The sequence below is a fragment of the Thrips palmi genome, unplaced genomic scaffold, assembly GCF_012932325.1.
Source record: "Thrips palmi isolate BJ-2018 unplaced genomic scaffold, TpBJ-2018v1 HiC_scaffold_1, whole genome shotgun sequence".
In the NCBI taxonomy this organism is placed as follows: domain Eukaryota; kingdom Metazoa; phylum Arthropoda; class Insecta; order Thysanoptera; family Thripidae; genus Thrips; species Thrips palmi.
In genome coordinates, this window is record NW_023144620.1 from 10,715,935 (window position 1) to 10,729,184 (window position 13,250).

At 61.7% G+C, this 13,250-nt stretch overlaps 1 protein-coding gene across 1 annotated transcript; it reads left to right on the plus strand.

Annotated features, from left to right (window-relative positions):
• The first annotated feature begins 654 nt into the window (after nucleotides 1–654).
• Nucleotides 655–10,053, plus strand: LOC117638917 (putative fatty acyl-CoA reductase CG5065). Its single transcript, XM_034374125.1, has 8 exons — nucleotides 655–892; nucleotides 6,932–7,138; nucleotides 7,263–7,511; nucleotides 7,816–8,071; nucleotides 8,400–8,589; nucleotides 8,685–8,930; nucleotides 9,237–9,494; nucleotides 9,572–10,053. Exons 2-8 carry the CDS (start codon nucleotides 6,944–6,946, stop codon nucleotides 9,660–9,662), a joined length of 1,485 nt encoding a protein of 494 aa, XP_034230016.1. The 5' UTR covers nucleotides 655–892; nucleotides 6,932–6,943; the 3' UTR covers nucleotides 9,663–10,053.
• The last annotated feature ends 3,197 nt before the right edge of the window (nucleotides 10,054–13,250 follow it).

Here is a 13,250-nt window from a genome sequence, read left to right on the forward strand (position 1 = left end):
CGCGTTGTGAGCCGAAGGACCGAAGGCGTCGAGGAGAGACGCGATAACAAACAAAACGTTTGCGACGTTTCCAAGTTCATTTCCGCGGAATGGGAAGTGATTCCGCCAGATCCGTGAAGCCATTTGGGACTTTTCCCGGTCTTACGAAGAGAGCCACTGCGTCGTTCCATCGCGGCGTAATTATGGTTCCACACCCGCCTTGTGGGAAAGGTCACCTGCTTGACTTCGGTAAGCATAGGTACGGACGACAGTTAAAATCATACTGAAAGGGCTTTTTGAAACAGAAAGAAAGAATTGGGGTCGGTCAACACCACTCCAGAGTCAGGGGGAAGTCCACTGGTTTGCCGCCATTTTCTTTGTTGCTGTTATGCGTCCGCGGGGTTTCTCTCGTTAGCACTTCCCTCTATAAACGCCGGCGTGCCGCCGCACACCTGACCCCTCGGCCCCTCGGCCCCCCGCTCTCGGAAGGGAAGGGAAGGGGGCCCCGACGCCCCACTCCGAGCCCCCGCAGCCCCCCGCCGCCCCCCGCCAAGCGCGCGCCGGAGGTGAGCCGGAGGTGTGGGGTGGCCATCCCCGCCAGCCCCGCCAGCCTCGCCCCGCCCGTCTTGCACCTCGGCGTGGCCGTACCGTGCCGCAGCGGCCGCAGCGCTAGCCCAGGCCAAGTGCGGCACAGTCGTGGAGTCATCGCGAAGCCGCCAAGCCGCCGTGCCAGCCAGGACAGCGGGTCGCGGGTCGAGTCCCGAGTCGCTCGCAACACTCCCATCCTCCCACGCGAAGTGCCCCCCTGTCGCACGCGCCGCCGTAGTCGTAGCCGTCCGGCGCACGACGGCTTTTGCAGACCGCGCCGGATAAGGCGCAGCACTCGTCGAGGATTACCGAGGACTCCAACCAGGTGAGGCGGGGAATGACCAGGGCCGCGCCACTGCCGTGCGTCGACAATGCGGCCGCGGACCATTCTTGCATTATTCCTTGCATTCAGCTTGCCGTTTGTAACCTGCACTGTTTGTCAAGGCGATCATCGTTGCCTGGGCAACCATTACGCACCATAGTGCGTTTCTTTGCGGCTTGAGCAACTAGTCGCAAAACAGTGTGGTTCTCAGAGTTTGGTTTGGCTGGAAGCGTTGAATAGAGGCCATGGCTCGGAAGGTATTTAAGAGGCGGCCAGAGTTTTCTTTCCCAACCTTTGAGTTATGCTTCAACTTTCGGTGTCCCTCGATGTAGCGCCTAGACTCGCCTCGGGATTGACTCAGGATTGGCTCGGCCCCGTTCGTTCAAGATCTTCAAGATGCGCCGCGGCTCCGGCGTGCTCCGCCATGTGCGGTACGGGCCGCAGCCTCGCCGCGCCCCGCCGCGCCGCCGCCGCCGAGTCCGTTGCGACATCGAACCCCACGGCGACACCGGCCAGACGGCGTTGTTGTGGCAGGGAGAGGCAGCGAGTGGGGGCCTTGTCCTTTTGCGCGAGTCTGCGAGTCTCGCACGGGCCGGGCGGGGCGGGGTGGGCCACCCGCGCGACGCGACGCACCGATGAGGCCCTCGCCGTCATTGTGTCACGCCCTTTCGCTTTCTTCTGCGTAAGTGATGCAACTTGCAAGAGCGATTAATCCGGCCATCATCGTCTCGCCGGCCGGCTGGCGCGGCGCGGTGCGGTGCGGCGCGGGGAAGTCCCCCGGCCGGTTTGCGCGGCGCGGCCGCCGCGGTTCACTGCGCTCGCAGGGCGACTGTTCATTGTTTTCCTCAGCGGGCGCTGCCCTGGCCTCGTCGTCCTCCTCACGGGCCGAGGGCGCCGAGGGCCGCCAGAGCTAGAGCGGCTCATCGGCATGCCCTCGGCGCCTAGAACCTGCTGCTGCTGCATCTCGGTCCATTGCCACCGGGCGGCCTTGCCGGTTGCGTGTCGGGGAGGCGGGGCGGTGGCGGTGGCGCGGGGGGTCTCGGATACCGATGCATCGGCGGCGAGGCCCCCGGAGCCCCTGAACCGGCTGCAGCCGTAGCCACGCGTAGCCAGGCGTAGCCACGTCAACCCGGCCGGGCCGGGGAGGCTGCGGGCTGCGGCCATCGACTGCGGCGGGCCTGTCTTTGGGCGGCACGGCGTGCGGCACGGCGGCGGCGAGTCGGCGGTGTGGTCACCGCGCTGCCCTGGCGTAGCCCTGGCGTTGCCCCACGCGGGGCCCGGCCGAGCCGGGCGGCTTGGCTTTCGACACTGCTCACAGCCTCCCGGAAATGTGGGAGCGGCTCGGACCGCGCCGCGCGGGAGGCGTGAACGGCCCCACAATAAAGACCCGCATCTGCAGCGGCCTTGCATCGAGGGGTCAATGATGCAACGTCGTATTGGGCCCTGCAGTTGTCAGGCGTCGGGCTGGCGCACCTTAGAGGTTTACTTCTTTCTGTGTGTTTTTCTTCGACAATGGAGTGTACGGTGCTCTGCTTGGACTGCTGCTCGTCTCACCGCCCCGAGGAATCAGCATTCCGGACGAGCGCATCCGCTGTTTCTTCCCGCTTGAGCACGTGGCCGCGCGTGGGAAAGCCAAAGCCGGTCAAAGCCGCCCCGCCGGTGGAACTGTCGCACTGTCGCCTACGCACTGCTACACTGCTACGCACCCCGCGGCTCTGGCCGCGCCGCCCCGGACCGGACGGATGGACCACCGCAACGACGCGCCGCACAGTCGGCCACAAGACCTGTGGATGCGGCCAAACCCGAGGCCGAAACTTTAGACGCGTTTTGAGCTCCAGAGTCGATAAACAGGACTCAAACCGAACGTGTGACCCCACCAATGGATTGCTCTCCGAACGAGGGATCCATTGGTGGGGTCACACGTTCAGTTCGAGTCCCATTCAGCGACTCTGGAGCTCCACCGGTCTTCTGGCCCACTGTGCGCCGGGCAGCCCATCGTGTGGGAGGGGAGGCCGGTACGTACCCGCCACCACGGCCGGGCGCGGCGCGACGGCGTGACGCCCAGCAGGCCCGCGCTGCGCCGCGACGTGAGCGAGCCTGCGTCGCGGGCCGCTCCGCAGCGCCCAACGCATGGAAGGTCGCACGTATTGGCCGCCTTCCAGCGTCGCCAGGAAGAACGAAAGTCGCCTCGCCTCGCGGCAGCGCGGTCGCCAGGCACGTCGCCCGGCCCGGGCCACTGACTGAACGCACAGTGCCCTCTCTTGAATGGAGACTTGAACGCACAGCGTGCCGCGGGCGGTGCCCGCGCGCGGACGGACGTCGGAAGCGCTTGTCGGCGAGCGGGGGCAGTGGGAGCGACCCTCCAAGGACGCATTCCTTTGCCGTTCATTAAAATAACGCCTTGACACCACTATTTACAAGCACGCGCGGCGTGACGCGGGTTCACGCGGCCGTTGGCTGGCGTTGGCGTTGTCACGCGCGGTTCTATTTTCGAACCCTGAGGCGGGAATTATTTTCTGCTCATGATTCCGCGATGGTTGGGTAAACAATACTCTTCGCACAGCAGCCATGGCGGCGGCCGCACCAAGACGAGTCCCGTCGCTTATTGGACGATGGCGACACGAGACGCGAGGCGAGACGCGTCCAGGACACGCCGTCAGCCCGCGCCAGCCCGCGCCAGCTGTACCGTGTGTTTGGCGGGTAAACCCGGGGAAACCACAGAGGCGCTCGCTGGCCGGGAAAATGTGCGAAATACGTGCGTTGGAGGCCATTAGCGTCATCCACAGTGATTGGGCCGCCTGCGCTCGTCGACGGGGAGGTGCAAGCTGCGACGCGGAGGTGCAGACTGCGACAGCGAAGACCGGAACCGATAAGGCCGGCAGGAACCTCCGCCGCCGAGGAGGTGCACCCCGTCGGCCTCATGGCCTGATGAGGCCAAATGAGGCCGCCTTTTGCCCGTTTGGATCGCGGCGGAGCGCGGAGCGCGGCGTAAGCTCAGTGTGTCAGGGTCGTCGGGCCGCCGTGCCGCGCAGCGCGCGCAGCGCCTTGGCCGCGCCGGGGTGGGCTGGGCTGAGCCGCGCGCCTCCACCACAAGCACCACCAGCACCCGGACTAGGATGACCCCCAGCGTCCACCCCGGCGGCCGGTCGGCCCGCCGCCAAGGGCAGGGTCAGCGCCTCCCGACCGCCCCGACCCCACAACCTGTCCCGTCCCGTCCGGCCGGCCGGGTGGGTCGCCGCTCGGGAAGTCGAGCAGGGCAAAACGTTGACTTCGGGGTTGTGTAAGCAGTGCGAGGCAAGCCTTTGCTATTCGTACGATAAAGTCGATTTCTGAGCATCACGCTTTGGCTTCGCGAGGCGGGGAGACGCCGAAAAGGTGGACGCCGCCAGTCCACTGCTGACTACGGCCCGTGGCTCGCGGTCACGCAACCTCGCTCTCTAGACGCCGAGTCCGGAGGGTACTTCGTCGCTCTGTCTCTCTCGAACCAGCAGGGGACGCCCCAGTGCGAGGGAGACAGCGACGAAGGCAGTTGGCACTGGTGGCACTGGCAGTGCGCGCGGTACGGCGGCACCTCGAGCGGAACGCGGGCAAGTTCAGGGCCCGGCCGGGCTTGGCTAAGCGCGCTGCAGAGTGGTCCGTGCATTGCCAACGGCCAAGTGCAGGCTGCAAGGTGCAAGGTGCCTGGGCCGTGGGCCGGCTGCGACGGGGCGGGGCGGGCCGCTCGAGGAAGTGACTGCGAGATGAAATGTTGTCGCGCTGGTTCAAAATGAATGAGGGATAAGAGCCAGAACCTTTTTTCAGAGGGCTCTACTGTCATTGTCTGGTGTGACGATCTTTGGGTGCGGACGTCGGGACAGCCTGGCCAGATAGGCTACTTCATCAAGGGGCCCGGCTGGCGCTGCTGGGGACTTCCCTGTCACCTGTCCGCGGCCGAGAGCTCTCGTCCGCGCGACGGCACTCTGTCACTCCGGCCCCGCGCCGCCCGCGCCGCCGCGTGTGTACATTTCATTTCCCGCCGGTCCAAGTGCCCAAAGCGGCCAATTAACCCGTCCTGATGTTCGTCTGGAAGTTTCCGCGGAGGCATCTCTCTGCTCTCCGCTCTCCGGCCGCCGGGGACCGCCGGGGGACGCGTCGTCGGGGACCCATTATTATTGAGTCTCCTCGACCTTCCCTTCCCGCGCGTGTTTGTAGGTTGGGTGCAAACAGCGGGGGTACGGCGTGGCGGCGTGGCGTGGTGTGGCGTGGTGCTGCGCGTGGGATGGGAGGTCCTGGTCTCACGCCTCGCGGCTGCTCGCGGTCCACGGCGTGGCGCCCGGTGGCCGTCAAGTCCGCGGCCCTGGACGGCGCGGCGCGCGCGGCGGACTGCTGCTTCTGCGAGGAGAGCGAACGGAGCGAGGCGCACGGCGCGCGAAGGCGGTCCGCGGCCCGAAGACGGCGCGGCGCGTCCGCCGGCATCAGCCTCGCACCCAACGCGAAAGCCCGTCCCATTCCAGACCGACCGCGCTTTCGTCGCCCTGTCTCTCTCGCACACCCACGCAACGCACCGCCGGTGCGAGAGAGACAGCGAGCGTCGATAATATCACTGTTCGAAATCAGAATTCAGCGTGCTGCTGGAATTACGTGGCACTCGGCCCGCTTCGCGGTGCTTCGCAGTTATGCCTGCATTGTTGTTATGCACACTGTAGGGGAAAAAGTCGTGCCTTGTTCCTCCTCAGATAAGGAGGAATGGAATGGAGCGTGCCTGTGCGCGAACGGCGCAGACGCGATCACTTTCCGCTCAAAATTAGAATGCTCATGAATTATCCGCGATCCTTCATGACTACACTCTCTAAAATTTCATGGAGGATTATAACGCGCGACTGCCGTAAAGAGGAGCGACGGCCCCTTTCGGTTGGGGCTCGGCCATTCTACCGCCACCTCCCCCGCCACCCGCAACATGCCACATGGTGCATGCAGCTTGCTCCGCGACGGCCGCGCGCGTCTCATCAGCCTCCCCGCGCGAATCGTTTCCGCGTGTGTGGCGTCGTCGTCGCTTCTGCACACTGCACACTGGTTCCGAACAGTGCTTCGCCGTGCCGTCTCTTTCGCACCCCTACGGCCCTACGGGACGCCCTCGTGAGTGCGGGAGAGACAGAGCGTCGAGATCGCTCTTCGGAATGAAGGTCCTCGTGGTGCTGTTCTGCTGGCTTGGCGTCCTGGAGGGGCGGCCCACAGTGGACCAGAAGAAGACCGCCACCGTCGCCCAATACTCCAGACACGTTTTGAGCTCCAGAGTCGCTGAGCAGGACTCGAACCGAGCGTGTGACCCCACCAATGGATTCCTCGTTCAGAGAGCAATCCATTGGTGGGGTCACACGTTCAGTTCGAGTCCCATTTAGCGACTCTGGAGCTCAAAACGCGTCCGGGATACGGGATTTTGACCGCCTCTACCAGCTTTCTGGCCCACTGTGCGGCCTGCCGGTCGGCCGGGCCCTTTGCGATGAGTTGGACGACGGCGCCTGGACGGCGCTTCGCTCCGCGCGCCGTGCCCGCGCTCCGTTCGGCGTTACTATGGCGTTGCGTCACTGGCGTTTCACTTTCTTCCGGGCGCGTCCTGCAGACCGGCAGGCAGGCCGACCCGCACGCGTCCGCCGCGCACCGCGCGGCACCGCGCTCCGCTGTAGTAGTCGCTGCTGCTGCTGTTGTTGTTGTTGTTGTTGTTGTTGTTGTTGTTGTTGTTGTTGTTGTTGTTGTTGTCGCTGCTGCTTTTGCCGGGCTCAGAGAGCGTGGTGGCTTACCTTAGCCTTCCCTTCGTGATGCATCACGCCGTGACTTTGACCCCCTTCGGGGCCTTCGGGGCCTTGGGGCGGAAATGGCCAGAAATGGCGCGGAAGCTGTCGGGGAAAAGGCGCCATCTGAGAAGAAGCGATTTCGTTCAATGTAGCAGTTTTTGCCGAATGTCGCGGTGACTTCACTGCCAACGCGCGCACGCGACAACACCGATTTTTCGTCGCGGTTATCTTGGAACCATTTTTGTGAGCGAACGCGGCGACTTTGTTGCAGGCCGAGACCGTGATGATGAAGCCCGGGGTGGCCGAGGCCCTGGCGGGGCAGACGCTGCTCCTGACGGGGGCGTCGGGGTTCCTGGGCAAGGCCATGCTGGAGAAGCTGCTGCGGACCTGCCCCAAGATCAAGAGGATCTACGTGGTGCTGCGCGCGCGGCGCGGCAAGGAGCCGCGCGACCGCCTGCGCGAGCTGCTGGACGGGCCGGTGAGTCGACGAGTCGCGACCACCAAAACCAGACCAAAAACTTGATTGAGGCATTTCTCTGCTGCATTTTTTTGTCCTGGCCGTTGCCAAACGCGGCCTTAATGGGCACCCCTTTGCCGGACAGGTGTTCGACAACATTCGGCGCAACAACCCCGAGATGCTGACCAGGGTGACGCCGCTCAACGGCGACTGCTTCGAGAAGGGCCTCGGCATGACCAGCGACGACCAGCAGCTCGTGCAGGCCGAGGTGAGCGTGTTCGTGCACACGGCGGCTTCCGTGCGCTTCGACGACCCCATCAAGTCCGCCGTGCTCCTCAACACGCGCGGCGCGCAGGAGGTGTGCAAGCTGGCGCTGGGCATGCCCAAGCTCAAGGTAAGGAAACGGGCCATCATGGCTCAGTGGGCCAGAAGACCGGCGGAGGCGGCCAGAACTCTAGACGCGTTTTGAGCTCCAGAGTCGCCAACAGGACTTAAACCGAGCGTGTGACCCCACCAATGGATTCCTCGTTCGGAGAGCAATTCATTGGTGGGGTCAAACGTTCGGTTCGAGTCTCATTTAGCGAATCTGGAGCAAACCCATCCGGGGTTTCGACCGCCTCCAACTGTCCTCTGGCCCACATGGCGCAGGTACGTCGAAAGTTGCACAGCAATCTTTGAACAAAGCCGCTGCTTGGCAGGCGCTCGTGCACGTGTCCACGACGTACAGCAACACGAACCACCCCGTCATCGAGGAGAAGGTGTACCCCGCCACGGCGGACTGGCGGGAAATGATCCGCCTCGCCGAGTCGCTGTCGGTGGACGAGTTCCAGAAGCAGGCGCCCCAGCACATGGGCTACCACCCCAACACCTACACCTTCTCCAAGTCCCTCGCCGAGCAGGTCATCAACGACCACCGGGACCGCCTCAACGTCGCCATCTACAGGCCGTCCATCGGTAAGGTTGCCGGCTTCGGCGTCACTTGCTTTCGAAAAAGGGACCCAGGCGTTTGTTTTTTTGGCACCAGAACGCGAGCCCGGGCCGACCGGCAGATGAAAAATGTCCGTGAAAGTTTGCGTCGAAGGTCTTACCCTTAGAGTGCTCGGCCATCATTACGTGACGGTGGGGTGGGGTGGGGCGGGGCGGGGCGGGGCGGGGCGGCCGAGGACTCGTGGCCCACATTGCCGCGACGCCGCGTCGCGTCAGAAGGCAGTTGGGTGGCCTGCCTCCCCGGCGCAGCGCCGCGCGGCGGACAGTCGACCCTACCGAGATGCTGCTGTTGCAGTGGTCGGAGCGGTCAAGGAGCCCATCCCCGGCTGGGTGGACAATCTCAACGGCCCCATGGCGATGTGCGTGGGCGTGTCCAAGGGCCTGATTCACACGGCGCTGGCCGACGACAACTCCGTCATGGACATGGTGCCCGTGGACATCGCCGTCAACGGCATCGTGCTCGCCGTCTTCGAGACCATGAGGAAGTTAGTGGTCAATGCCTACCCGCCACACGACTCACGGTTTGACACTCATTTCGGCCGCGCTAACGCCCCGTCTCCGACTTGTCTCCCACTTGCAGCAGCGTCCGCGGCGAGATCAAGGTGTTCAACGGCTGCTCGTCGAACAGGAGGACGCTCAAGGTGCAAGAGATCGTGGAGGCGGGCCTCAAGTGCATCGAGAAGAACCCCCACGACCGCATCCTGTGGTACCCCTTCGTCTTCGTGACGAGCCGGGTGTGGCTGTTCACGCTGCTCACCTGCGTCTTGCACTTCTTCCCCGCCCTCATCCTCGACACCCTCCTCAGGCTAACCGGCAACAAGCCCTGGTGCGTAACCTCCGAGACACCACACACCGCGCACAGTAGGCCAGAGGACGGGCGCCGGCGGCTAAAACTCTGACCGAGTTTTCAGCTCCAGAGCCGCTAAACAGGACTCGAACCGAGCACGTGACCCCACCAATGGATTCTCCCTTCAAAAAGCAATAATCGGTGGGCTCACGTGTTCGGTTTAGCGACTCTGGAGCTGAAAACGCGTCCAGGATTTTGACCGCCTCCACCGGTCTTCCGGCCCACTGTGCACCCGTACCATTCCCGCTGCAGGCTGGTCGATAATTTTGAAACTTCATTCCCCAGGATGTGGCGGACGTACATGAAGGCGTACAAGGCCACGCTCGCCGTCCGGTACTTCACGCTGCGCCACTGGATCTTCAGGAACGAGAAGTTCTTCGCGCTGGAGAAGGACCTGAACGAGCGGGACGCCGTCATCTACAAGCTGGACCAGTCCATGGACGTGGACATCCCCGAGTTCATGGCCCTGTCCATGGAGGGCGTCCGGAGATACGTCCTCAAGGAAGACATGGACCCCGTCAAAGCCAGGCGCAACCAAATGACGTCAGTACAGTCGGTTCTCCCGCCAAATCCTTCGGCCTTGGCCTTTATTTTAGTTGATGTCTTTTTTTTTGTTTCAGAATGTATATTATCGATCGTGTGGTTCGGGGTGTGCTCCTGTACTTCATCGGCTCCTCAGTCTACGGCTTTGTTTCTGGACTAGTAGCATGAGGGCGAGTTCACCGTTAAGTTAATCATCGTTTTAATATTTTTCTACCAAGTGCGTGTGTGTGTGTGACCAAGGTGAGCCGCTTTCTGTAAAAAACCTCTTATATTGTGGACGACGATGAAGTCAACCGCGCGTGTTGTGATCGATGTCTGATGCTGTATGATTTAGCGCTCAACCAAGTTTTCGTGGCAGCCTCATTGCTGGCACGTGTCCAGAGGCCCGTGGTAGATCGCAACAAAAAAGTGATTTCATGTACATATTTTGTCTTAGTTATAGCCCAATACTTAACAAAAAAAAAGTCCTGTAAGGGAAGTCGACGTGCTCATGTACTTACTCTAGAAGTATCATTTTGTTGAATAAAATTCGTTACTCTGCGTGTACCTGTTGACCTAACTGGCGTCTTGTTTTTGCCGCCGTGGCGGTAGGCCTCCCAGCTCACACCGCGATCCCCGGGGCGGTCCCCGCGACCCGCTCGACGTGCGTGCGTCATCTTGTTGAGCCCCTACCTGCCCCTGCCCCCGTACCGTACCGTTCCGGACCGGCAGCGGTAGCACGCCAGGATTAGCCCGGACTATCTCCCATTTATTGAGATTTGGAGATGTCTCGCGGTGTGGGCAGCCACGGCACCCCACAGTGGGCCAGAGAACCGCGCAGGTGGCCAAAACTCTAGACGCGTTTCGAGCTCCAGAGTCGCTAAACAACCCTCGAACCGAACGTGCGACCCCACCAATGAATTCGTCGTTCGGAGAGCAGTCTATTGGTGGGATCACGCGTTCGATTCGAGTCCCATTTAGCGACTCTGGAGCTCAAAACGCGTCTGGGGTTTGGCCGCCTCCACTAGTTTTCTGGCCCAACGCGCGCCCCAGCCAGCGGGCTACTGGTCCGCACTGGGACTGCGCCACCTGCTTCACGTCCTTCTGCAAGTAAAGACGGAGTTGCGCGAGGCCCCGCACTGCCCACCGCACCTTGAGAAGGCGAGCCACTGCAACACTGCTGCAAAGAGAGGAGCCGGGGCAGGGGGAGGGTCCAGTCACAAGGGGGAAAGGAGGGGCACCCGCGACGTGACGCAGAAGGGCATCGTTGAGGTGACAGGCTCAATTTGGAGCGGGCCAGCGTTGATGATGAGGCGGCCAAGGCAACCCCCTCACTGTAAATGTCTCACGGTGAAAGGCTGCTCCAACATACCACGTACAGTGGAGGTTTTCTGCATAGAAATTCGACAAAATATCTGCAAGGTGCAGTGAATTTTCAGAGGTCAGTTACGCAGTCAGCTAGCACTACCATAAATAGAGGATTTTTCGCCATATTACGGAGGATCTTCTCCTCAAGACTAAAAGTCGCCGACTCAAACATTTGATCGGCCTGACCTGACGTCACGCACACTAAATGTTGTACAGTGAAGATTCTCCATATTATGGTGAAAATGTTCCATATTATGGTGGTGCAGCTGACTTCGTAACATACCATTGAGAATTCACTGTACCTTACAGATATTTTGACGAATTTCGTTGGTATTATGGAGAAAATGTCCACCATAATATGTTGGTGCAGCCTTTCACCGTAAGACATTTACAGTGCGGTTGCGGTCAGTGCGCCAATCTCGGCGTTGAGCCGCAATCCGCGAGAGCCCTAGAGAGACGAGTGAGACTAGCGAGACGAGTGCGACTGACAAGCGAGACTAGTGAGACCAAGGAGACAAGCGAGACGGGTGCGCCCCCAGGCCTTTCGCCAACCCGGGAGGGCGTGGCCCGCGCAGTGAGCGCAGGCGCGGCTGCAGCATGACTGGAGCATGACGCGCGCTGTGAGCGAATTGGTGGCGAATCGGCTGGACTTGTCGGTCCTCGATGCAAGGCGGTGCAAGGACTCTGCACCTTCACTCCAGTAACTCCATACGTGCCAGTGCGCCCGCCAGGCAGCGGCCGCGTGCAGTGGGGTGCGCGGGGAAGGGAGGGATGACATCACCCCCCCCCCCCCTTCCCCATCCCCCCTTAGGTCGCTAAGGCCTGGAAGGTAGGCAAAGTTGTGACAATCCGCGACAACGAAAGACGTTGCTTGACCTTTCAGTTTCAAAATTTCTGCACAACGCGCCAGGGCCCGCAGGGTGTAGTCTGATTTCCGAACAGCGCATCGTCTGTCTCCCTCGCACCCGTGCCGGGTGCCCGACGAGTGCGAGGGCGACAGGGCGACGAAAACGGCAGCGGCGCGGTCCACTGATCCGCTTAATAATGAGGCGAACGGGGACAAAAAATAACGGGCAAAAGAAGGAAAAGCCGAAACTAAGGCGTTTGCTGGGACCTGTTTCGGGAGATAGGATCACCGTGACCTTTCTTCTGACGACCTTACTCTCGCAAACGCCGCGCAAATAGAGACAATCCAGGCCGATGGGTTGCTTGCATTGTTCTCCTCGCAAAGACAGATTTTCTGTCGAGTTTTACGATATTTTTTTCGTCGGTCAACCGCCCTCCATTGCGTCCTCTGTATGTTGCTCCGACCGACGGCCGGGGGCTCGAATGGCAGACAGTGATGTCAGTCGTCGGGTGTGAAGTCCGCAGCAGTTTCCTAACGCTTACAAAGTCTCAAGACTATCAGTCGTGGGACACTTTTGTCGAGTGCTGCTTTTAAAATTTTATGCACTTGACACCGTTTTTCATTAATTTCTTTTCGCATACGGCACTCATGGAAATGACTAGGTGTTCCCATTTTGATACTGATCTCGGCGTTGCGGGCTTTGCGGTGGGCTTGGGTGCATTGGCGCGTGTTGCGCAAGGGGGGCGAAGCCAGGCGAAGCAGTCCGTCTCCCACTACGTCCAGGACGCCAGGACTCGGTCCATGACGTCCAGCCTCGCGTAGCCTCGCGTCCACATTAGCCGCAGCTCACCGCGGGGCGTAGCGGCGCAGCAGCGCAGCGCGCGGGCCGCACCACATTTGCGGCGATCACGGCGCCCACGAGCAGGCCGCCGTCTCTCTCGCACCCCCGCGGCACGCCCCACGAGTGCGAGAGAGACGGAGCGACGGGGTGCAAGCTCGTTTTCAGTCAGTACGCTTATACGGGAGGCGCCCGATCGCCCTACATTCAATTAAAACAAAATCGATATTCATGATTCATGGAAATGCGCTGGTTCGAAACCGGTTCGAATAGAGCGGGAAGCTTACTCCACGTGCCAGGTTCTGGAGCGAAGAGTGGCAATGCAGCAAAACAGACGGAAGCCTTTTCGCACCGTTTCGTCCCGTTTCATCCCGATGCGTCCCGCCGCACGTTGGCGCACATGGAGCAAGTGGATGCACAACGTGGAGGTTGTGTCAGGAAGTCCAGCCTTTCCCTTGTGGATCCACAGCGTCCAACCTCACAGTGTGGGCAGAAGGCCGGGCGAGGTCAGGAGTAGCCTCTCTCGTAGAATGTGGTCACTCCAGTACGCAAAATCGGTTCGTTTTGTTGTTTGGGCCAACGAGGCACTCCTCCGCCGAAGCTGTGTACATCGGCCGGGTCGAGCGGCCGAACGGCGGCGGCCTGCGTCCGAGGCGGCAGACAGAGAGCCACCCGACCCGACGGCCGGCGAGCGACAGCGCTGACCGAGGCGCTGACTGCCCGG